General features: G+C 48.7%; 1 protein-coding gene across 1 annotated transcript; it reads left to right on the top strand.

The window, feature by feature from the left end:
• The first annotated feature begins 859 nt into the window (after positions 1-859).
• On the top strand, positions 860-25231 carry Parp16 (poly(ADP-ribose) polymerase family member 16). Its single transcript, XM_051156670.1, has 6 exons — positions 860-1356; positions 13123-13260; positions 16315-16521; positions 19845-20016; positions 23044-23185; positions 24895-25231. The coding sequence occupies exons 1-6, from the start codon at positions 1183-1185 to the stop codon at positions 25028-25030; spliced, it is 969 nt and encodes a 322-aa protein (XP_051012627.1). The 5' UTR covers positions 860-1182; the 3' UTR covers positions 25031-25231.

Genomic DNA, 25231 nt, shown 5'->3' on the forward strand with positions numbered 1-25231 from the left:
ATGTTTTAGTCTAATAATTCGGTTCTGGCTTATGCTTAGATTTCTATGTGATCAGGAAGCCAAACAGTTTTGTTTTCCTGTGAAGTCTTGAGTACGGAAGGTGTTGGGAGGCTGTTCTTATATTTATTTATTTTGTATATATGTTCATGTGTGGGCATTCTCGAGCCTTGGGGCATGTGTGGAAGTCACGGGACAAATTGTTGGAGTCAGTGCCCTCCTAACATGTGGGATCCGGGAATCGAACCCAGGTCATCAGTACTGACGGAAAATGCCTTTATCTGTCTAGTTGCTGAGTCATCTTGGAGTCGGTCTTTTCCCTTCCTCAGGGTTAGTTAGGTCATTGTTCCCTCTGCCTTCAAGTGCTTGTTATCCCGGGCTTCCTGTTAAAGCCTTCAAAGGAGGAGGATCTTGGGAAATCTGAGGTCAAACATTTGAGCTACTCAGAGAATTCCGGAGGCTGTAAGGTAGAGAGGAAGGGCATTGGGTCGGCTACTGTGTCTTGAAAAAAGTGTTGCATCACTCCGAGCCTCAGTTTCCCTGAGTGTCCGCCCAGTGCCTCCTTCTGTGCAGCGAGTCAGCTCCGGAGGGAACCGAGCCATTCAACAGGTGCCCATTCCCAAGGTGAGAGAGGCTGGCTCAACCCGCAGAGCCAGGACAAAGGCTAACGCCCCGGGGCGGGTCCGGAATCGGTTTCCACCTGTGGCTGTGGCGAGGATGACTGGCAGCGGCTGGGGCACCTTTACCCTTCTCCCCGGGCAGCAGGGATCCTCCCGAACCGGTGGGCTGGAGCGAGCTGAGCTAGGGCGCGGGAAGGGGCGGGCCTGGGCCGGGTGGGCGGAGCGGCGTGAGAGCGGCGGGCGGGGAGGTAGGCCGTGGCTGCAGGCAGTGTGGCGGTCAGGCCGGGTCGGCCCAGGTCCCCGCGGTGCCGCCCGGCACCGGGTGCAATAGCCGCTCCTCCGGGTCGGGGACACCCGGGCTGGCGAGGCCCGAGAGGCGATCGAGCCCAGTGTCCTGCAGAGGACGCTCGTCGGCGCATTCTCACCACTGTCATCTTGTCACCCCTTTGCTTAGCTCCACCCTCCGGGCTGGGGAACCCGGCCGTTGACTGTCCTCGGTGCCCCGGGCCCAGGTCCCGCGCTGGCCCGCGTTGTCTCCTCCCCGGCCACGCGCCACGAGCCCGGGATGCAGCTCTCCAACAGGGCGGCAGCCAGGGAGGCGGCGAGCCGCGACGTGCTGGCCGCTGACCTCCGCTGCAGCCTCTTCGCCTCGGCGCTGCAGAGCTACAAGCGGGACTCGGTGCTGCGGCCCTTCCCCGCCTCCTACGCCCGCCACGACTGTAAGGACTTCGAGGCCCTGGTGAGTGCGCCCTGACCCAGCGTTCTTCGCTGCATCCCGGGCCAAGTGGCCCCGTGGAATGGTTAGGCAAAGGAGGCGGCTCCACCCGTGTTAGAAAACACGCCTTTGGACTTCCCCCATTCGCAGCCTGGTCTTGGGGAAGGTTCCTGTCAGCAAGAACACTCCCTGAACACCCTCGTGTGGACAGACACATTGCCAAGTCATTTGGTGGCCGCTTCCTCGTGTCAGGAGGGATGACGGGAGGAATAGCTTAATTAGTCCTCCACAAAACGCTCAGCTGTGGCCCCTGAGGGGCGTTGATCTGAGCCAGCTGCTCTGCCTTGCTAGGAAGTTGTCTCTCCCCGTGCAAGTAGCTAGACTTGGCCCTTTAGAGGAAGTTGCGCATAAAGAGTTCTGGTGTAAAATGTCACACGCGGTGCACGTGTGTTGTTACTTTCTGATTATTTATAATTCTGAGTGCTGGGATTACAAGCTTCAGTACCGCGCATGGCCTGTAAGGCATATACTTTCTTTTCTTTCTTTCTTTCTTTTTTTTCTTGTTTGTTTTTCGAGACAGGGTTTCTCTGTGTAGCCTTGGCTGTCCTGGACTCACTTTGTAGACCAGGCTGGCTTCGAACTCACAGCGATCCGCCTGCCTCTGCCTCCCGAGTGCTGGGATTAAAGGCGTGCGCCACCACGCCCGGCCCGGCATATACTTTCTTGATGAGTTAGAGTCAGTAATCCAAATATTTGGAATTATCTGGAAAGATATAACTTGCCAAACTCGACTCAGTGAAGAAAATAGAAGGTCTCTGGTAGTGTACACCCGCAATCTAGGCACTGAGAAGGATGAGGCTAGCCTGGGCTACAAAAAGAAAAAAGGAAACAAATCTTTGAGCCTAACAGCTTCATTGATGAGTTCTGCCTCACATACAGAGTTAATAAATAATTGCAGTTTCATAGAAATGCAGAGATAGACGTTAGGAGCACTGACTGCCCTTCCGGAGGGCTCTGGTTCAATTCCTGGCACAAACATCATGGTTCACAACCATCTAATGCCACTTCCAGGGGGTCTCGGACTCTCTTCCGTCCTCTGCCAGCACCAGGAATGCATACTGTACACAGACATACATCCAGCCAAAACACCCACATTCATTAAAAATGAATTTGTAAAAAATACAAATGTCCTCCACAAAATATTAGGGCCCCAACACAATGTGTAAAAAAAGGTAATTCAGCTAGGTAGTGGTGGTGCACGCCTTTAATCTCAGCACTCAGGAGGTAGAGGCAGGCGGATCTTTGAGGCCAGCCTGGTCTACAGAGTGAGTTCCAGGACAGCCAAGGCTACACAGAGAAAAATATCTATTTTTATGTACACGAGTACTCTGCCTGCATGTACACCTGCAGGCCAGAAGAGGGCACCAGATCTCATTATAGATGGTTGTGAGCCACTGTGTGGTTGCTGGGAATTGAACTCAGGGCCTCTGGAAGAGTAGTCAGTGCTCTTAACCTCTGAGCCATCTCTCCAAACCACAACCCTGTCTTGAAAAACAAAAACAAAAAACTGAAAAAAAGAAAGAAAAAGAGAATTTATCACCCACCAGGTGGAGGCCTTTCAGGGTTAGGAAGTCAACTGATGTAATGAACCGTGGAAACCGTGGAGTTGCTCAGAACGGACACTAAGTTGAATCTCCTGCCATCACTGATGGAGTTCATGAGCACTGGGTTCCCTCTTTGCAACAAAGGCCGAGCCTTCTGGCTCTACCTGGCCCTTGGAGTCCTCACTGTGGCTTGAGATTACCCCAAGTCTTGACCACACTGCTGAGGCAGGTCGGGGAACAGGAGGTGGGAAATCAAAGAAACAGGCAAGTTGACTTCCACCATGGTTTGTTCTGTAGAGCTCTGGTGTTCACTCTTCTGAGTTTGTGGTGTAAGGGACCAAGCACAAAACATGTGTAAGTTTGACAACAGAGATTTATTCTTAGGTCAAGTGACTCCAAAAGCTAATTAAAATTTTTAAATTTTAATTTTTTTTTTTTTTTTTTGCTTTTCGAGACAGGGTTTCTCTGTGTAGCCTTGGCTGTCCTGGACTCACTTTGTAGACCAGGCTGGACTCAAAGTCACAGAGATCCACCTGCCTGTGCCTCCCTGAGTGCTGGGATCACAGGCATGCACCACCATGCCCCGTCCCAAAGGCTAATTTTCAAAGAAAGCAAACCCAGTCTGGATTTCACTTTCTGGATCATTTTGTGGCCGAAAAAGGAAACGTAGGAAGCTGCTTTTTGAAAACATCCCTCATTTTCTTACTGAAAGCATCTGGGCGGATTTGTCACTTTAGGCCAGTTACAATTACTTTCTCCACACTCCTAGGTGTTGTAGCTTTGAACAGTTAGTGCCCTGGTTTGAATGACTTTATTGACTGTTGCCTGCTAGAGAACACCTTTGATGAGTCAAGTCCCTGGCCTTAGGCAGAGTCTGGCCTTACCCTGCAACTGTCCCCAAAGCCCTCAGTTCTTTGATTGTGCCCCCCCTCCCCCCTGCTGAAAATTCTTTGTGCTCTCTGGGCCTGCCCCCGGGAGGTGCTTACCCAGGTTTGAGGCATCTGAGTATGTGCTGATTGCCCCGGCTGCAGCCTCTGACCTTGTTCCTGGCACAAGGGTTGCATAAGCCCTTATCCGGCCAGAGAATCTGCAGCCCTTTGCCTTTTTTCTCCAAACTTAACTATGTTGTCATTTAACACATTGTCACTGGCTGTGACAACTGTTGACTTTTGCTTGCTTGTTTTCCTTTAGAACATCCTATGGCCTGGTGTTCTGTTAGACCGCAGACCCTTTTTAGGGGCAGGAGGTGGCCGGTGATGGCTCCCTGTGGGGACCTAAATCAATATCCACATCCCAGCCAGCATACCTTGGGGCTTGTTAGAATAGCAGAATGGAGCTGGTGGACTTGTTTGTTGCACAGGCCAAGGGCTTGGGTTTGTCCCTGGAATTCACAGTGGTAGGAGAGAACTGACTCCTAAACGTTGTCCTGTGACCTCCATAGTCACTGTGGCACACATATGGACACACACACAACAATACACAGGCAGACAGACAGACAGACACACACACACTACTGGGATCACAGGTGTGCACTACTATGCTTCTTTCATAACTTAAAAAAAAATGGTTCTCACAGCTGGGCACAGAGGCACGCACATTTAATCCCAGCACTCATGAGGCAGAGGCAGATGGACCTCTGTGAGTTCGAGGCCAGCCTGGTCTACAAAGTGAGTCCAGGACAGCCAAGGCTACACAGAGAAACCCTGTCTCAAAAATAAAAATAAATAAAAACTGCTTTCACAAATAATGCCACAATAAAGCCATATTCTATGTAAACGGTTGTTCATATTTCTCATTGTCTTCTTGAAACAAACTCTTGAGACATGATGTTGCTGGTTCAAATTCTAATGAAGCTTTGTGAGGAAGGCCTTTGATTATTCTCAGATTAAAAACTGGATATTGGCCGGGCGGTGATGGCGCAGGCCTTTAATCCCAGCACTTGGGAGGCAGAGGCAGGTGGATCCCTGTGAGTTCGAGGTCAGCCTGGTCTATAAAGTGAGTCTAGGCAGCCAAGGCTACACAGAGAAACTCTGTCTTGAAAAACCAGGAAAACAAAAAACAAACAAACAAACCTGGATATTGACATTTACAGGGATAGATCACTCTTAAGAGGCTCTCAACCTTGTCTGACATTGAAGTCACCCAGGAAGCTATAAAACAAGCAGAACCCCCTGATGTCTGGGTATCGTCCGTACAGCATATGTTTAATTAATCCCTAGAGCCCTAGCACTGGGATTCTTCTTATTGTGTGTAGGTCATCTGTAGCATTTTAATTTTCCTATGAACTGCCTTGAGGGATTCCACAAGTAGGTAGGTGCTGGGTAGGGAGGAAATTATAGCACTTAGGTTTGGTCTTGTCTAATAAGAATGCTTTAGGGGGAGGCAGAGGCAGGTGTATCGCTGTGAGCTTGAGGCCAGCCTGGTCTACGGAGGGAGTCCAGGACAGCCAAGGCTACACAGAGAAACCCTGTCTTGAAAAACAAAACAAAACAAAACAAAACAAAAAACCCAAAACAAAGCAAACAAACAACAACAACCCCCCCCCCAAAAAAAAAAAAAAAAAAAACCCAAAATGAATGCTTTAGGAAAATATATGGGTTTGTTTGTTTTGGGTTTTTGAGACAGGGTGTTGGAGGTTGGTCTGGAGTATGTGATTACTGGCCCCCAAGATCTAGTTGTTGCTCGGATGGGGACATTCACAAATACACCTGTTCTTGGAAACCTTGCTCTACCTATTTACAGTTGTTTGGTTAATGAAAAGGCCTACAGCTGGGCAGCGCGGACAAGAGGTAGGCATGGGCTAAGGCTCGAGGGCGTTGGGGACAGAAGGATGTTGGGAAAGCAAGAACCAGGTGGGCAGGAGGAGCTCTGAAGTTCCGCATGGGAAGCAGCATCCCGGATGAGCAACATTAGCAAGTATTTTGGGATTATGGATGGAAAGTAGCCCAGACAGAAGCAATTAAAGCAGATGGCCTGGGGTGGGGGCTGGGAGATAATGGGAGGTAGTTTAGGAGGTTAATATCTGCCCAGCCCCTGGTAAAATGAGGGTATTCTAAAATACAACAGGCGTCTCTGTCTTTATTGATTATGATAGCTGGTTAGATAATACCGCCATAATAATAATAGGTTTTAATAATAAACATTAATAGACTTGTTTTTCAATTTTCTGCAACACAAGGTTTCTCTGTGTAGCTGTGGTTGTCCTGGAACTCACTCTGTAGACCAGGCTGGCCTCGAACTTGTAGAGGTCCTCCTGCCTCTGCCTCCCGAGTGCTGGCATTAAAGGTGTCCTATACCACTGCCCATCAATACGTAGTTTTTTAAATGTGGTTCTTAGTCTTTCAGATTAACTGTACCTTTCAGTGTTGGGGACCAAAGTGAGGGCATTCAGCTTGCCGGGCAAGTGTTCTACCGTTGATTACCACCATATTTAACAGCTCCACTCAAAGACGGTGTATCAAAAGCAGGGAGAATAAAATGGCACAGTTCCAAAAGGCTTGGGTGGTACCTGCTGGAGGATAAGTGCTGGGAAAGATGCCTCAGCTGTGGGAGGGAGTGTGGAGAAATGGAGGGGTGGGGGTGGGGTCTCTGCTCCAGTATCAACCACCTCCTCCCATCCATCCTAGTAAGTTCACTGGTGTGCACTAGACTGCTTGGTGATGAAGGTGATGTTTTTAAATAAATTCATTTATTATTATGTATAGTGTTACGCCTGTATGTACACCTGCAGGCCAGAAGAGGGCACCAGATCACATTATGGATAGTTGTGAGCCATCATGTGGTTGTTGGGAATTGAACTCAAGACCTCTGGAAGAGCAGACAGTGCTCTTAACCACTGAGCCATCTCTCCAGCCCATGGATTTCTTTACATACAATATAGTTTGATCATACTCTTCCCCTTACTTCCCAACTTACTTCATGTTTTTTCTTACTTTCAAAACAAAGTAAGAAAAAAAAAAAGATACCACAGCCAAACAAAATGGAAAAATTCAGACAAAAAACATGGGGCTCATCTTGTGCTGGCCAGCTGCACCTAAGCACGGGGCCAGCTCTGGGGTGTGTAGCCTACCCAGTGACGCTCCACTGGGGGAAACTGAGGTTCCCTTTCCCAGCAGGTAGGCTTCTTGGTTAGGGGACCTTGGTGTCCACCTCCTTTCAGTGTTGAGACTCTGCCTGGTTTAAATCCATGCAGGGTCTTGTCACAGTCTCTCAGTTGACGTGTGCATCAGCCCTGTTGTGGGTGGGTGATGCTCCTTGGAGTCCTCATCCTCTGATTTTTAACAATCTTTCTGCTTCGTCACCTAGATCCCTGGGCCTTGTGGGGAGAAGCTTTATGAAAACCTTCCATCCAGGGCCTGGAGAGAGGGCTCAGTGGTCAAGAACACTGGCTGCTCTTTCTGAGAATCCCCAGCATTCCCAGCATTCCCAATGCAGCTCACAGCTGCCTGTAACTCTAGTTCCAGGGGATCTGACACCTTCATAGACATGCATATAGGAAAAGCACCAATGCACATGAAATTGAACAAAACAAAACCCCATTCCATTTAGGGCTGAGTGCTTCAAAGAATCTCACTTTCCTCACATTGTACAGATGCGTGTCTCCGTACCAATTACTATGTACTGGGTGGGGTCTCTGCAAACACCATGGCCAGGAGAGTGTCCATCTGATCCATCTGCGGCAAGACAGAAGTCTAGTTCAATACAACTCAATAGCAGGTGTTGGTTCAGACTTCGCGAAGTCTGATGCTGGGCGTTTTATTTTAGGCATATTTAATCATAACACAATTGAGAAAAGTTTCCCGATGTTAACTCAATCCTGTGTGTAAAACAAAACTTTTTTTTTTTTTTATCTTTTTGTTTGTTTTTTCTTTTTTAATATTTATTTATTTTATATATATGAGTGCTCTATCTGCATGACAGAAGAGGGCATCAGATGCCAGTATTGATGGTTGTGAGCCACCATGTGGGTGCTGGGAATTGAACTCAGGACCTCTGGAAGAGCAGACAATGCTCTTAACCACTGAGCCATCTCTCCAGCCCCGTAAAACAAAACTTAAGACAGATCAAAATTCATTGTAAAGTACATGTGATATCTTCCATAAAGATGGGTTCTGTAGATTGACTACATGTGACATCTTAAGGGTGTGGGGGAGGATCTGATGTGGTCTGGGTCATACAGGTGGAGCAGAGGTCACCAGGCTGTTAAACCACCCCCGAAGTCCCAGACTTCCAGCTGAAAAACAGGTTAAACACATCTCTTGCTTTGAAGAGACAACCTGTGTATTTAACATCCCTGGTTTCCCTAGTGTTTATCTGTGCGCACAAAACCTCATGCCTCCTACAAGAAGCAGCTTTTCTTTCTTTCTTTAAAAAAAAAAATTTATTTACTTATTTAGTATGCAATGTTCTACCTGCATGTGTGCCTGCCAGCTGGAAGAAGGCATCGATCTCATTATAGATGGTTGTGAGCCACCATGTGCTTGCTGGGAATTGAACTCAGGACCTTTAGGAAGAGGAGACAGTGCCCTTAACCTCTGAGCCATCTCTCCAGGCCAAGAAGAAGCTTTTCTGATGAGAGCTGACTGATGCACTGCTGTGAGTCCTAGCCAAGTGTGGTAGCTGTGAGTCTCTGGTAGAGAGCTTTTTTGCAGTCACAATGAATAGAGACGGGCTAGAAGGAATGGCGGGATTAAGTAGGGATACCATGGGCCCTCGATCTGAACCCAGAGGCTGAGAGGTTTGGTTTTGTTTTTTACTTATGCGTGTTTGGACTACATGTACACATGTGGTACACATGCATGCCTTATTTGGTACTGGGGGTTAACTCCAGAGTTTGCTAGGCAGAAATGCTACCAACTGGACTACATCCCCAGACTCTGTTGTATTTTACTGTCTTTGAGGCAGGATTTCACTCTGTAAGCAAGGCTGACCTCAAATTCATGGCAGTTTTCCTGCCTCAGCCTCCCAAATACTGGGGTGACAGGCACTCACGACCACACCCACCCATCTACTTGCTTTCTACCACAACCCATTTTAAGTAAATCTAGATTTTCATGGTTTAGGTGTGCGTTAGGCCTGGCACACCTGTGTGGAGTTGGCAGCATTTACCTCTCAGCCTTCACCTGGCAGCCCTCCATGTCCCGCCTCTCATAGTATGCAGACGTCATTGTGTCATTGTTTGGTCCCAGAGGCCAATGCCCCTTGGTTCATCCTTTTCTCAGCACTGTCCCCCACATTCCCTCATCCCCTCTGGCACTTTCCTAGACAGTTACTTTTTCCAGGTGTTTTCTTGTCTGCTGCACCTTTTTTCGAGGGGGGGGAGGGGGAGCGGCGGCAGCAGCAGCAGCAGCCATCTGTTTCTGGGTAGCTCCAGTTTTGCCAGCGATGAGCATCGCCTGTGATCATGTGGGCAGACAGATTGCTGGGCCTCTGATTGAGGAGCTGTCGATCTGTGGGCTTATAAACGTTCCCTGTGCTGCCTTGTTGCTTCCTTGAGATCCAGGAGGCTGGGCTGCCTCCTTCTGGCTCTTTGCTAGTCACTTCCTGTCTCCAGGTCACAAGCTCTCAGCTTCGCTCACCTTTTGCGTGTGTGGAGGTGGACCTGCAATCTTAGCTTGCAGGAGCCTGAGGCAGGAAGTTGGAGATCTCCACCTCTGCTGAAGACTGAGACTGTCTTGGACAAACACAAATGTAGACTGTTAGCAGATAAGGAGTTTGTCTTTTTTTTTTTAGACAGGGTTTCTCTGTGTAGCCTTGGGTGTCCTGCAACTTATTCTGTAGACCTGGCTGGTCTCGAACTCAGAGATCTGCCTGCTTTTGCCTCCCAAGTGCTGGGATTAAAGGTGTGTATCATTACTGCCTGGCCTGTCTTCAGTTTTAAAAAATGATTTATTTTTATTTGTGTGTGTGTATGTATATGTGTGTATCTGTGTGTCTGTGTGTCTATGTGTATATGCGTGTACGCCATGTTCCTACAGGTGCCAAAATGAAAGGGTGTTAGGTCCCCTGTCGCTGGATTTATAGGCAGTTCAAGCCACCTGATGTGGGTGCTGAACCTAGGTCCTCTGCAAGAGCAGGAAGTGCTTTTTTCCCTCTGATTTTCTGTCCTTTTATTTTTTTATTTTTTTGGTTTTTCGAGACAGGGTTTCTCTGTGTAGCCTTGGCTGTCCTGGACCCACTTTGTAGACCAGGCTGGCCTGGAACTCACAGCGATCCGCCTGCCTCTGCCTCCCAAGTGCTGGGATTAAAGGCGTGCGCCACCACGCCCGGCGATTGTTTTTTATCTTTATTTAGGATAATTTAGTCACACATTACATCCCAATCATTATCTTCTCCCTCCTCCCCTCCCCTAGACGTCTGACAGGGACAGTGATCAAATCATGGGCACCAGAGTGCATGTCAAAGTTCAGAGGCAGGTCCCGTCCCTGTCTCCCCCGTCCCCATCCCCTCTTCCTGTCCCCCGCCACGCACACTTGGAGAATGAGCTATCACCTACATCTGAACAGGGGGTCTGGGTTCTCGGCATGCATTGTCCTTGCTTGGTACATTAGTTTGTGCAGGCCTCCCCCCGCCCCCGGGGGTGTCCCCCCATCCCCCGCCGGGGGGCGTCTCTCAGAGATCACCTATGTTGAGCTAATATCCACTTATAAATGAGTGTATACCATGTGTGTCTTTCTGGGTCTGGGTAACCTCACTCAGCATGATCATTTCTAGTTTCATCCATTTGCATGCAAATGTCAAGATTTCCTTGTTTTTAACAGCTGAGTAGTATTCCATTGTGTAGATGTGCCATAGTTTCTTTATCCGGGTGAGGGACATCTAGGTTGTTTCCAGATTCTGGCTATTACAATAAAGCTGCTATGCGCATAGTTGAGCAGATGTCCTTGTCCTTGTCCAGTGTCTTTCAGGTATATGCCCAGCAGTGATATAGCTGGATTGCTTGAGGCAGGAAGTGCTCTTAACTGATGAACTGTCTCCCTGGCCCTTTAATTTCTTTGTACACCAGAGAAGTCTCAGACTTTGTGGCTTTTGTCATTGCGCAGTAACCACCTGGAGCTGGTGGGTGGAAGATGGGCCTTTTGTGAGGCTGGGATTTCCTGTGCAACAGCCGCTAAGGCTCCCCCCAGACCACCCCTTGCACATGTTCTATCTTTCTGTCCCAGGGGGTGTTTGGGCCCAGGATGTACCTTTTGGGTGCCTGACTACTCACTCCTCTGGGTGTCCAGTTGCTCTGCCTTTCACAGTGTTCCCCTACTCTTCTTCCGCGCACCCTCTCGGCAAAGTGAGCTCCCTTCCCACTCGTTACCTTCTGAACACTTAGTCTCTGCCACCCAGGCATTGGTAAACACATCCAGTCAGGAGCTGTGGTGTAGATCTTTTGCCCACATGGAAGCTTTCTGTCTCCTGCTCCATCCCACTCTACACATAATATACTTTTTTCTCTCTGCCTTTGACAGGCCTCAGGCAGAGCTGGTGGCTGTCTGGATTGTATTGAAGGGGAGGCGGTGGGGGGAGGAGGAGTAGCAGTTCATGGATTACGACATGATTGATTAGTATTCCAGGCAGCGAAGTCTGGCCCAATTCTTCCTTTGCCTAGGCTGTCCCTAAACATTGCGGTTCATCCAGTAGTGCGATGTTGAGGCTAGGAAGCCTGCAGTCTGGCCTCCTGGCTTCATGTACTCCTGTCCCACCATGGAATGGCTAGCTTCATGACCCTGGGCAAGGCACTTAGGACTCCAAACTTCAGTTTCCTTGCCTTTAAAATACATTTTATTCTGTTTGTTTTGTTTTCTCCAGCTGGGGTTTCTCTGTGTAGCCCTGGCTATCCTGGACTTACTCTGTAGACCACACTGGCCTTGAACTCACAGAGACCCCGCCTGCCTCTGTCTCCCGAGTGCTGGGATTAAAGGTGGGGACCACTTCTACCCAGCTAAAATGAGTTATTATTGAGATAGGGACATAGCTCACTTGGTAAGTGCTTGCCTGGCTTTCATGAAGCCCTGGGCTCCACCCCTGCACCACATAAACCCAGTATGGTGGCACACCCTGTAGTCTTTGCACTGGAGAGTGTGGAGCTTGAGGCTAGCCTGCTCTACATGATGGCTTCCAGGCCAGCCTGAACTACATAGTGAGACACTGTGCCTCAGATATCATTTAGGTTATTTATTCAGTGGGATGAGTTCTTGCCGTGTAGCATTGGTTGTCATGGAACTCCCGATATAGACCAGGCTGGCCCTGATTCTGTGGTCTTCCTGTCTCCTGAGTGCAGGTCTGTGCCACCACACCCAGCTCCTTTGTTGTTGTTGTTGATCTGAAATTCCCATTTAACGGGGCATATTGTATTCTGTCTGGCAACTCGTGTGTCTTCGCTCTAGAGGGCCTACAGTGTAGACAGGGAAGACTCTTAGCTTATTAGAGCAGAGTAATGAGAAAAGTGAAGTAGGCTATGAAAGAGGGCCAGAGAGCGTGGGCAGATGGAGGGCCAGGAAGGCAGGACACAGCAGGGGGCCCTCTCAGGGCAGGTGGCACTGGGAGGGCCTGGAAGTCAGCTGTTCCGACAGAGAGCTTGGGCAGGGCCTCGGTCCAAACTGGAGCTGGTAAGGGACTTCCCCATTTGCCCGAAGCCCCTCAAAGAGGTCTAACTACTGCCCTTTTGTTGGGCTCTGTGAGCCCAGATCTGGGTGGTGGATACGGCCATGGCTCACAGGATGAGATTCGTGAATAGGAGTGCTGAAACCTGCATCAGCTCAGGTCATGTTTTGAACCAAGTGAATAAAACAAAGCAAAGCTTTTTAGAATTGAAAATTAGTTGGGTGTGGTGGCACACGCCTTTAATCCTTGCACTCAGGAGGCAGAGGCAGGAGGATCTCTGACTTTGAGGCCTGCCTGGTCTACAAAGTGAGTCCAGGACAGCCAAGGTTACACAGAGAAACACTGTCTTGAGAAGCAAAAAAAAAAAAAAAAAAAAAAAAAAAAGCAAAATTAAAAAAACAATTGAAAATTTTCAGGGTTTGGTTTTTTTTTGGGGGGGGGTTGGTATTATTTAGGAAGGCTTTAACTTGGAAAATTCCTTGGGTTAGGAGTGAAGTTTTACACCTCACCACTAGAGGGTGATCAGTCACCATTTTATCCGGGATCAGTATTTTATCCGGGATCAGCAGCTTATGGAGGTTCTTTCTCCTTTCAGCTTGCAGACGCTGGCAGGCTACCCAACTTGAAGGAACTTCTCCAGTCCTCCAGAGACACAGACGAGCAGGCCTGGGACCTGGTGAGCTGGATTTTATCCTCCAAGATCCTGACAATTCACAGTGCAGAGAAGGCAGAGGTGAGACTTTGGTGTGTAGGGTCACAGGTTCCTAAGGCTGGCTGCTGTGGGACAGTGCCAGTCCTGTGGCTCTGAGACCTCCCTGTGCCCCGCTGGGCAGCTGGTTGGAAAATGCAGATTCAGAGGTTCTTGGTGTATGTCTGGAGACTTACACAGTTGAGCATGGTTCTCCTCGCATGGAAATTCGGATAGCCATGGTGTATTTCAGCCGGGCAAATGAGCTCCAGCCATGGGAATGAGTTTTCACACTTGGGGCAGTATCTGGGGGCAATCCAGAGGGCTCAGAAAAGTATTTCTGATGAGTGAATGCCCTGTCTGTGCCTCAGGGATGTCTCTCAGTGGCCTAGCATGCATAAGGTCTTGAGTTCTATCCTGAGCGCTGGAGGGGAGGGAGGGAGGGAGAACAGAAGGGGGGAGGAGTTGGCTTAGCCCAGCTGTCAAATTGGAAAGTATCCCACACTAGTGGGATGCTTCAGTTTTACGTTCAAATCCTAATTCAGTCCATTCCCGAGTCATCTCCCAGAGGATCAGTGACAGAAGGAATGTCACCCCAGCACGGTTTCTGCCAGAAGCCAATTGTCCTGTAATTTAGTTTTCCTTGCCTGCTGGGGGGCAGCGAACGGCTGGGACAACATGGCCCAGAGTGTATCATGTGACATGTGGCTCCTGATCTGCTGTGTGTCCTCTAAGTGGCAACAGTAGGATGGTTATCTGTGCTGTTACCAAGCTAATCAATTAAGTATTCAGATAAGTGTTTAATTTTACACTAGGTGTTTTTGCATTGGGGGTGGTATGTGTGTAGAGGTCAGGGGAAACTTGTCCTTTTACCATGTAGTTCCTGGGGGTTGAACTCAAGTTCTCACGGCCTGTTGGCAAGTATCTTTTCCCCACTGAGCCATCTTGTTGGCCATCAATTTTAAATTAAAAAAATAAAAATAAAAAATTAGATGAGGGGCAGAGAGATGGCTCAGAGGTTAAGAACACTGGCTGCTCTTCCAAAGGTCCTGAGTTCGATTCCTAGCAACCACGTGGTGCCTCATAACCATCTATAATGAGATCCGATGCCCTCTTCTGGTGTGCAGGCATGCACGCAGCCAGAATACTGTATAAATAATAAATAAATAAATCTTTTAAAAAATTAGATGAAGCCAGGGGTGGTGGTGCACGCCTTTAATCCCAGCATTTGGGAGGCAGAAGCAGGTGGATCTCTGTGAGTTCGAGGCCAGCCTGGTCTACAAAGTGAGTCCAGGACGGCCAAGGCTACACAGAGAAACACTGTCTCAAAAAAACCCAAAACAAAACAAAACAAAACAAAAACAAAAAACCCAAAAAAAAAAAAAAAAAAAAAAACCAACCAAACCAAACAAAACAAAAAAAAACCACACACACACAACAACAACAACAAAAACCTAAACCCAAAAAACAAAAAATTAGATGAATTCATTCATTTGACACATTAAGTTATGCAAAGAAAAAAATATGAAACTGCATAAAAGTCACATTTTCATATTACTAAACACAGCACTGGCCCAAAATAATGAATTGTAGAATGGACCCCAGGATTTAATACAACCCCCCCCCCACCCTGTACAGAAAAGTTTAAGGCTCCCAACTTCACTGGATCCAGTAGTCTATGTGTTTCTTTATACCCTCAGCTTCCTCCAAGTCTTTTCTCACGTTCTAACATCTGTTGAAAATCGATATATGGAGCCTTTAACTGGCACTCGCAATCTGGGATCATCATCGGGGATTCTTGCAGGATCTCTGCCTCCTGCTCTTCCTGCTGCTGCTGCCGCCGCCTCTGCTCCTCTTCTCCTGCTGCTTCCCTTCCTTCTTCCTCTTTTTTGTTGTTCTTTTGAGACAGGGGTTTTTTCTGCGTAGCCCTGGCTACCCTGAAGCTCTCTCTGTAAACCTGCATGAATGTGTGTACACCAGGTCCATGCCTAGTACTTAAGGTATCTGGCCAGAAGAGGGCGTCAGATTCCGTAGTACTTGAGGTATCTGGCCAGAAGAGGGCGTCAGATTCCGTGGAACTGGAGTTACAGATACTGTGGAGTTACAGAGGCGGGAAACTGAACCCTAGTCCTCTTCAAGAGCTGCAAGTGCCTTTATCTTCTGAGTCATCTCTCCAGCCCTCTGCTTTTGGTTTTTGAGAAACAATCTCGATATGTAGCCTAGAACAGACGTGATAGTGGGCGACCTTGAACTCATTACCCTCCCAAATAAAACTGTGACTCCCTTTATGTGTTATGCCCAAATTTTGAGAGACTCCCCAAAGAGACCACACAAGAGCTGAGTCCAAATGCACTGGCGAGGAAGTCTTTATTGCAGGTTTGAACCTGGGCCACCCCTCCCATGCACTGACACAGCAGATGCAGGGAAGTGGCCTTGAGTCTCAATTGAGAGGGGTTTTTATAGGTTTTTAGACAAAGAAATGGGTGTTACAGTATACGATTGGATGGCATTTGGGCAGAAAAGCTGCAAGCAGGGAGTTATAAGCCTTGGAGTTTCATGATTGAGTAATAGTGTAGGGACAAGGTGACCTATAGAAAAGATTCATTGAAACAGTCACGGTGACATTAGGGACTCTGGCCTGGCTTCTTCTAATTGCTTGTTGCTATGTGCCAGACCACCTGCGAGTCAGCTTGACCAGCAGAGAGCGTATTTGGACTTTGTCAAGGTGAGCCGATTGTGTTGCTAGGGAATATTTTTCTTTTTTTTTTTTTTTTTTTTTTTTTTTTTTTTAAATTTATTTATTTATATTGATTATGTATACAGTGTTCTGCTTACATGTACACCTGCAGGCCCAAAGAGGACATCATATCACATTATAGATGGTTGTGAGCCACCATGTGGTTGCTGGGGATTGAACTCAGCACCTTTGGAAGAGCAAACAGTGCTCTTAACCTCTGAGCCATCTCTCCAGCCCTGGAATATTTTTCTGTTTAGACTAGTGTGCGGTTTTCCTGGCACCTGCGTTCAGCTCTTGGCTTGGAATAACACGAAATGGAGTTTGTCTGGTCCTTACATATGTTTCACGTTCATGTTTTCAAGTTCGAAAAGATCCAGCAGCTGACGGGTTCCCCTCACACACCTGTTCCCACCCCGGACTTCCTGTTTGAGATCGAGTACTTTGACCCAGCCAACGCCAGGTTTTATGAGACCAAAGGAGAACGAGACCTGATCTATGCCTTCCATGGCAGCCGCCTAGAGAACTTTCACTCCATCATCCACAACGGCCTGCACTGTCACCTGAACAAGGTGCACCTGGGGCGCCCTGCTGAGGGGCATGGGAGGGGTGTGCTGGGTCCGGGCTGGGGCGCCCTGCTGAGGGGCATGGGAGGGGTGTGCTGGGTCTGGACTGGGGGATTGCTTGATGGAGAGTAGGTAGGCAGGCGGTTTATAGAGGCTGCAGTACTCAAAGTGACCTGCGGACCAGCAGCAGGGGTCACTAGGCCACCTGGGTAAATGCAGTTGTATCTCTAGCCAGAGCTGAACTTCTGAAACCTGGGGCCGCCTGTATTTTGACAGGATCTCTGGGAGATTCCAGGCTTATTATCTCTGGGAAGCATCAGTGGTTTCCGGCCTTAGCTCTGCATTAGACCGCTTGGGAGGCCTTTTAAAATCTCAGTGCTGCAGTGGAGACATATCAGGAGCTAAGAGTGCTTGCTACTCTGGCCCAGGATCTGGGTTCAACTCCCAGCATCAATCAACACTGAGTGGCTCACAGCTGCCTGTAGCTCTAGTTCCAGAGAATTCAGCGCCCTCTTCTGGCCTCCTTGGGCACTGCACACACAAGGTGCCAATACAGACAAGCAGACACACAAACATACAAACAAATAAAAAATTTTAAAATAGCCAGGCGTGGTGGCACACACCTTTAATCCCAGCAGAGGCAGGTGGATCTCTGTGAGTTCAAGGCCAGCCTGGTCTACAATGTGAGTCCAGGACAGCCAAGGCTACACAGAGAAACCTTGTCTTGAAAAACCACAAAATAAATAAATAAAAATTTTTAAAAATAAAGAAAACAAAAAGACCAGTACCGGGGAGCTTGGGATGTAGCCCAGTTGGTAGAATGTTTACTTGGCATGCACCTGGTTCCAAATTCAGTCCCCAGCATCTATGTAAGCTGGATATGGTCCTACCACTAGGGAAGTAGAGGCAGGAGGATCTGAAATTCAGGGTTATCCTGACCTACATAGGGAGTTGGTGTTAGCCTGGGCTACATGAGACCTTTTCACACAAAAGCAAATGAAAATCCAGTGCCAACTGCATTCCAGACCAAGTAATCGAGATACTGTAGGGATGGGCAGCAACCCGCCAGTGGTCTCCATGTGTGACTGGCCCTGGCCACAGTGTGGACCCTGGAGGAGCAGCATAAAAGCACTGTCCAAGAGCACCTTGTTGGAAATGTGGAGCCTCAGGCCCGCCTTAGATGACACAGTGAGAACCCACACTTTAAGAGGATCCCCAGGTGACCATGAGTATTGCTAAGCTCCTGTCAGCCCCGAGACATTTCAGGGTGTGCCAAGATTCACCAACAGGAGGTTCTTCTCCAGAACTCATTTTTATGAGTCAACACCGTGTCACCATCCTCTTTTCTTATGACACTTATTCTACCCCCTAGGAAGGAGTAGGAGGGAGATGGCAGTCTAGGGCCTGTAGCTAAAGAGGCATGGCAGCCATGCAGGCCTCCTGGACAAAGGGACAGCTCCCTCTCCTGTGGGACTGGTGCTCGCTACCCTTTTAAGCACATGAGAGGACCGGAGCGGCTTCTTTGTGCCCCAAGTACCAGGAGAAGCAGCAGCTGCTGTTGTAGGCTAATGGAGAGGGCATCTGAGGTAGTGGGTGCCATGACCCCCCCACCCCCCTGCCCCCGCCAGGCAGAGGCGCGTCTGTCTTGTCTTGATGGGCTGGCTCCGGGAGCCTGGGCTCAGCTGCAGCTGATGTAGCCCTGAGGCTGGAGAAGAAACCGCTTCCAACCCTGCTGCGTCTGATTAGTGTGGGTGGGTTGTGCTGAGGACGACCAGCTTGTTTATGCCGGCCCTGGACCTACTATTGGCCGGACTACTGGAATCCAGGGGTCTCCGTTTTTCACCCTGGAGCGTGCCTGAAGTTGATAGTCTATTCCACTAAACTTTCATTTGAGTGCCCAGGCAGTGTGCCTGCCGCTTAGGTGAATCTGGGAGGCCTTTGGTACATGGCCTCAATCTCTGGCCTCTTCCTTTTAGTAGCTCATGTACCAGAGGTGGAGGAGTGGGGAGGGGGGGGACTGTGAAGTTATCTTGGGGTTTGGGTGGAAACGTCCTAGGACTCTCTGCTCAAAGCAGCCTGGCGCAAGGCCTTGAGTCATCTTAAGCTGCTGGGACTGGGGTCCACAGACAGCAGTTGTACGTCAACTCAACTTGAGTATCAAAGTTCACCCATCGATAGAAGCTACTAGAATGTGATGACAAATGTTCTGAGTCAGTGTGACTAGGCACCTTGAATGACGTTGCTGTGCCTGCAGTCGCGTCATGGCCGAGGAAGACTTGGGCTCCCTGTGCTTGCTGTAGCTGCTTGCCAGTACACACCTGCCGTTCTTCCTTATGGAGGAACCAGCTAACAGCCCTGGTCAGGCAGCTGCATCCTAGATTTTTGGATGTTTTCTAAGCCCCACACCAACATAGAATGAAACTCACCCTGCCTTTCTTGCCAGGTCCCGCATTCAGTCCTCGTTTCCGGTCAAGTAATAGGGTGCGGCTCTGTTGTTGCTAACTCCTAGGTGTCGCTTTGTTGAATGCATTGATACAGTGGGAGTTACTCTGTCCATTTTAACAGCAGCACCGTGATGGTGTGCCCACCCGTGACTGCCACCATCTTATATGCCGGATAGCCTGAGCCAGGCACATTGTTTTTTTGTACATTATATCTGGCTTTGTGTGTGTGTGTGTGTGTGTGTGTGTGTGTGTATACTTAGGCAAGAGCTCTACCACTGAGCTACACCCCCAGGCCTAGCTTATGTCTTTAAATCATTCTCATAAGCTCATGGAGGAGGAACTTTTTGTTGTTGTTGTTTGGAGACAGGGTTTCTCTGTGTAGCCTTGGCTGTCCTGGACTCACTTTGTAGCCCAGGCTGGCCTCGAACTCACAAGAGATCCACCTGCCTCTGCCTCCCAGGTGTTGGGATTAAAGGCGTGCACCGACATGGCCAGCTCGGAGGAGGAACTTTTATCACCATTTGTAGAAGTAGAAACTGAGACACAGAATTTATGTAATTGTTGGGACATTGAAGCTGAGGTCTGTTTGAACTCTGGTATCACTGTTGTTTTTCCTATTCAACCTTGACCACAAGGTACAGCTCGTTTGCCAGGCTCGGTGGCCAAATCCACAGTCGGTTGAACCATTCTCATATGGCAATGTGTTTAGTAATGAACCCTATGATGACATCAGAGGTTATTTGATATTGTTGTCTTAAAGGGGCCAGGGGAGCGTGACCATTTTTATGGCTGCAGCTCTGTGGAAGAAGGACATGTGTCATCTCGTGACGCCAACTCTCCACTCACTCTTGTGTGTTTCTTTTCTGCTCACCTCTGCTATTCCAGACATCTTTGTTTGGAGAGGGGACCTACCTCACAAGTGACTTGAGTCTGGCCCTCATCTACAGCCCTCATGGCCGTGGGTGGCAGCGTAGCCTCCTTGGCCCAGTCCTCAGCTGTGTAGCTGTGTGTGAGGTCATCGATCATCCAGATGTCAAGTGCCAAACCAAGAAGAAAGGTGAGTGAGCACTTGACCCAGGCCTGGCTGCAGGCCCTTGCTACTAGCCTAAGTGTGCAGTGGGGAGCCATTGCATGCTTAGAGATGGGTTGGCCCAAGCAGCAGAGGACAGAGGCTGGCCTTCAAGGAGGGGCATGTCTTCTCAGGGACTGGACCCATGATAGAGAAAGGATCATAGCTGGCCGGGGCATGGTGGCACTCGGGAGGCAGAGGCAGGTGGATTGCTGTGAGTTTGAGGCCAGCCTGGTCTACAAAATGAGTCCAGGACAGTCAAGGCTACTCAGAGAAACCCTGTCTCGAAAAACAAAATCAAAAAACAAAAAAGGATCATATAGTCCCCTAATCCCAGCACTCGGGAGGCAGATGGAGGCTGGAGAGGTGGATCGGTTGTGAGAGTGTTTGCTGCTTTTCCAGAGGACCCGAGCTCAGTTCCCAGACCCACATTGTGGGATTCGCATGTAACTCTAATTTCGGGGAATCTAACACTTTTTTTTTTTTTTTTTGCCTTCAAGGGTACCAGGTGTTCATGTGCTGCACATGCATGCATTCACTCACGTAAAACACATGTACATATAAAATAAAAATTAAGAAAAGAGCCGGGCATGGTGGTGCACACCTTTAGTCTTAGCACTTGGGAGGCAGAGGAAGGTAGATCTCTGTCAGTTTGTGGCCAGCCTGGTCTGCAAAGAGAGTTCCAGGACAGCCAGGGCTACACTGAGGAACTCTATCTTGGAAAAAAAAAAAAAAACAATTAAAAAAGGATTTGACAAATGGGAGCTGGTATGTAAGGAGAGGGCATGGCTCCTTGGGAGTCAGAATTCTGTTTTATTGCCGGGCACGTGGTATCAGCAGAGAGCCTGATATATACTTAACATTTAGTAAATGTTTCTCAATAAAAGCTAAGGATAGTGGATCCAGAGCCTCTGAGCTACCCTGAAGTGTGCTGGAATCGCCAGGTGAGCACAGGGGCATCTGAGGCCGTGGACTGCCCAAGAGCCGATAACTAGGAGCCACTTCAGTTCTGCTGCCCTGAGGTGTCCCTCAGATGCCCTGGGCTACCCTGGGCTACTCTGGGCGACCCTCCTCCATGGCAGAAGACTCATAGGTCATTCCAGTCTCCAAACTGGGCTGCTGGCTTTACTAAGAAGAGAATTCAAGACACGGACTGTTCTGGCCTCTAATGTGAAACAACTGGATGCCGAGGAACAGGCCCAGGTCTGACACCATCCTCCCAAACCAGACAGCACGAACAATTGCTCATTTGAGTTCTTAGGAAGTTTTCATACAGTGACATTAAACATCAAAACAAAACTGCTGCTGCAGAGTCCCAACCCGTGTCTTGTAAAGCTTTCCATGTTGTTAAAGAAAAGCTCGGGTGCTGTCGCTCTTCCTTCTCTCTCTCAGAGCAGAGACAAAGTACTCGCTTAGCACATACAAGGCCCTGGGGTCAGCATTACACTCATACACATAAAATCCACAACGAAGAAGCAAAACAAACCAAAAATTTCCTGGGTGTGGTGGCGAGAGCCTGTAATCTCAGTTTGTAGGAATTAGAGTCAGGGGGATCAGAGGCTTGAGGCTAGCCTTAGCTACATAGTGAGTTTGAGGTCAGCCTTGGCTATATGATACCCAGGCTCAAACAAAATCCTAATAAATAAATAAATTAATAAGTAAAGAAAGAAATAAAGAAATAAAATAATAAAGCCAGGCATGGTAGTGTACACCTTTAATCTCAGTACTTGAGAGACAGAGGCAGACTGATCTCTGTACGTACAAGGCTAGCCTGGTCTATATAGTTCCAGGCTAGATGAAGCCACACAGTGAGATCCTGTCTCAAAAACAAGACAACCCCAGCCCCACCCCCCAAAAAAACTCAAAAAAAACAGGGGCTAGAGAGATGGCTCAGAGTTTAAGAGCACTGTCTGCTCTTCCAAAGGTCCTGAGTTCAATTCCCAGCAACCACATGGTGGCTTACAACCATCTGTAATGCAATCTGATGTCCTCTACTGGCCTGCAGGCATACATGCAGGCAGAAGACAGTATAAATAATAAATAAATAAAAATGCATTGTTCTAGATCACAAACAACAACAAAACAAAACCAAAACAACAACCGTAACAAAACCTCACACACAAAAACCCAAACCAGCAATCCTTGGTTGGCATAGTGATAAACACCTGTAATTCTTGGGACACTGGAGGGACAGGAGTTAAAGGTTATCCTCAGTTACAGAGCAGGTACAAATATGGTGGAAGTGTTTTTGTTTTTTATGGTTTTCCAGACAGACTCTCACTACGGAGTGGCACTGGCTGTCCTGGAACTCACAGGAAATAGGTCAGTTTCTGCCTCCCTCTGAAGGGCTGAGTTTAAAAGTGCTGGGATCAAAGGTGTGTGCCATGAGGCCCAGTGGAAGTAAATGTTCTGAGAGCTCAGTCCTGGTGTGGGTTGTTCAGAGAGCCTCCTAGGCCCTGGGGATGTAACTCGGACAGTGGAGTATTCGCCTGGCAGGTGAGGCCCTGAGTTCCATCCTTAGCACAGCATTAGCCTGGTGTGATGGTCCAGGCCTGCAAGGTGCATACGGGAGGGTCAGAGTTCAAGGTCAGCCTTAGCTGGGTATTGAGTTCAGGTACATGAGACTTGTGAGTAGACAGACAGACAGACAGACCATGTAGCAGCCCTACTCTAGCTTTGCTCCCTGGTGCGTCCTCTCGCCCTGTTCTCAGAGTGTGTGATGGCGATCTGCTATTTCAGCCTTCGTTTGCTTCTGCCTTCTGTTTTCTCCAATCAGCAGTCTTATTTTCTTCTCTCATATTTTCCTGTTTTATCTTTCCACCTGCCAGAGCCTCCTGGTCTCTGTGCCAACTCACATATGAACACAGATGCAGCTCTCAGCCTGCTGACCTTCCCTCCTGTGCCTCAGAACCATGAGCCTTGACTCATTTCTATTCCTGACTTGCTGCTTTTGTTGTTGTGGTCCCCACTCCCCTCGCCCTGCCTGACAAAGTGTGCTCTACCCTCCCTTTTCAGATTCCAAGGAAATTGACCGCAGCAGAGCAAGAATCAAGCACAGTGAAGGGGGAGATGTGCCCCCTAAGTACTTTGTGGTCACCAATAACCAGCTTCTGCGGGTGAAGTATCTACTGGTGTATTCCCAGAAGCAGCCCAAGAGGTAAGAAGATGGTCCCTGTATGAAGGGTAGGAGATGGCTTGCGGTTGTGTTCGGAGTGTCGTTGTGCAGTCTTTAGCATTGCCTTCCCCCAGCCCCAGGCCTCCGATGTATGTGAAGCAGGTTCCTCATAATGCTGGCCATGTGAGGGAAGGCCTAGGGAAGTCAGAGAAGATCTATGTGGCTCTGACTCCAAGGGGACCAAACCAGGCCATTTGAGGGGCTGCATGAAGTCAGACTGGGGCTCTCTGGGCCCGTGTTCTGCCTGAACACCGTTCCAGACATTGAGCCTAGAGGCAGGATGGGACCCAGACGGTGCCTGAGAATGTGCAGCTCAGTCGCTCCCCACAGAGACCCTCTGTGGGCCCCAGATGATGCATCTTCATCTCTCTAATGAGTTGATGTCAAGGATGTCGCTCAGTGGTAGAGTGCTTGCCTCGCATGCGCAAAAAGGGCCCTGGGTTCAGTCCCCAGCACTGCGAAAGATATAAACAAAATGAATGAATAGAAGAAGGATGTTGATCCCGGTAGCAGATGAGGGCCTTGGGCTCTGGAGGACTGTAGAGAAGGCGCCCTCCGTTCTAGTAGTGTGGTGATGGGAGCATGTTCAGGGCTCTTAGCGTGGACTGTCATTGTGCCTTTATACTGCATTGTTGGAGTCTGTGGTGTAGCTTCCGCCAAACCCACAGAAAAGGGGTTGCATTGAATATTCTGTCTTTTTTTTTTTAAAGGTTTATTTGTGTGTGTGTGTGTGTGTGTGTGTGTGTAAGTGTGTGTGTGTGTGTGTGTAAGTGCATGCCAGATCCCATGGAGCTAGAGTTACATGCTATTTAGTTGGAAAACTCTATTCTTAACCAATTCTCCCTAGTGAGTATTTTCAGTGCATGTTTGGATGGCTTAGAACACCTCCCAGTGTAACGAAAAGATTGCCCAGGCTGGCGAGAGCATTTGCCCTCAAACCTGACAACCCGAGTGCAATCCCTTGTGACCCACATGGTGGAAAGAGAACTGACTCCCACAGCTGTCCTCTGGCTACACACACACACACACACACACACACACACACACACACACAGAGAGAGAGAGAAATTACTTAAAGCAAAGATTTCTTCAGCTCAGATTTGTATCTGTTCCTATGTAAAAGACCTTTGCTGAGTAACTTGGCACCATCTGGGCAGACACTCTGAGCTGGGACATCCTTTTAGATGCTAAAATTGTTTTTTTTAATTTGAAGATTAATTTATTTTTATGTGCACTAAGGTTTTGCCTGCATGTATGTGTGTCTGTGTGAAAGTGCCAGATCCTCTGGAACAGTTGTAAGCTGCCATGTGAGTGCTGGGAATTGAACTAGGGTCTTCTAGAAGAGCAACTGGTGCTCTAAACCTCTGAGTCATCTCTCCAGGGCCCCCTGGACCCCCAAAGTCTTGCTTAAGGAAAAAAATGAGTTATAAAAGGTAATAGAGGAGCTAAAAGGGGGAAAATGGGGTGAGCTCATTGCATAGCTGTCTTTGTGCATTTAGAAAATGTTCTGTTGAAAGGTGTGTTGGCGGTGCCAGGGCAAACAGCCCCAGAGCTCTAGAGCCGCACGAAGCTTCACTTAGTGGCTCACACAGAGGACGAAATCCATCAAGTCGTGTTCTCTGAGCCAGAACTTCTTGCACACACTTAAAACTGTTTTTCCTGAGTTGCCAACACTCTTTCCCTCTGGGCAGGGCCTCGAGCCAGCTCTCCTGGTTGTCCAGCCACTGGTTCATGGTCATGATGGCCCTGTATCTGCTGCTGCTGCTCGTTGTGAGCATCACCAACTCTTCTGCCTTCCAACACTTCTGGAACCGTGCGAAGAGATGATCCCAGGTGCTTGGAATGGGGGCCACTCACCGTGTGCCTTATGGAACCTTGCCCTCTGCCTCCCGCATCTCACATCCAGCCAGGTCGAGTGTGGGGACCAGTTGCGGGGGATGTGACAGGACAGTTCTTATATGCCATAAACATACTGATTGCCTTTGTCGATGTGCCCAGTCACAGTCCAGTCAGTGAGGCCCCCCATCC

Source organism: Acomys russatus, chromosome 14 (assembly GCF_903995435.1).
Source record: "Acomys russatus chromosome 14, mAcoRus1.1, whole genome shotgun sequence".
Classification (NCBI taxonomy): domain Eukaryota; kingdom Metazoa; phylum Chordata; class Mammalia; order Rodentia; family Muridae; genus Acomys; species Acomys russatus.

What these genes read in the sequence shown, in the direction of transcription:
- Parp16 (XM_051156670.1), top strand. Translation starts at nt 1,183, where the DNA reads ATGCAGCTCTCCAACAGGGCGGCAGCCAGGGAGGCGGCGAGCCGCGAC. An exon ending in TGCACTGTCACCTGAACAAG is followed by an intron (nt 16,522 to 19,844) that starts GTGCACCTGGGG and finishes CTGCTATTCCAG; the next exon opens with ACATCTTTGTTTGGAGAGGG. An exon ending in TCCCAGAAGCAGCCCAAGAG is followed by an intron (nt 23,186 to 24,894) that starts GTAAGAAGATGG and finishes CCCTCTGGGCAG; the next exon opens with GGCCTCGAGCCAGCTCTCCT.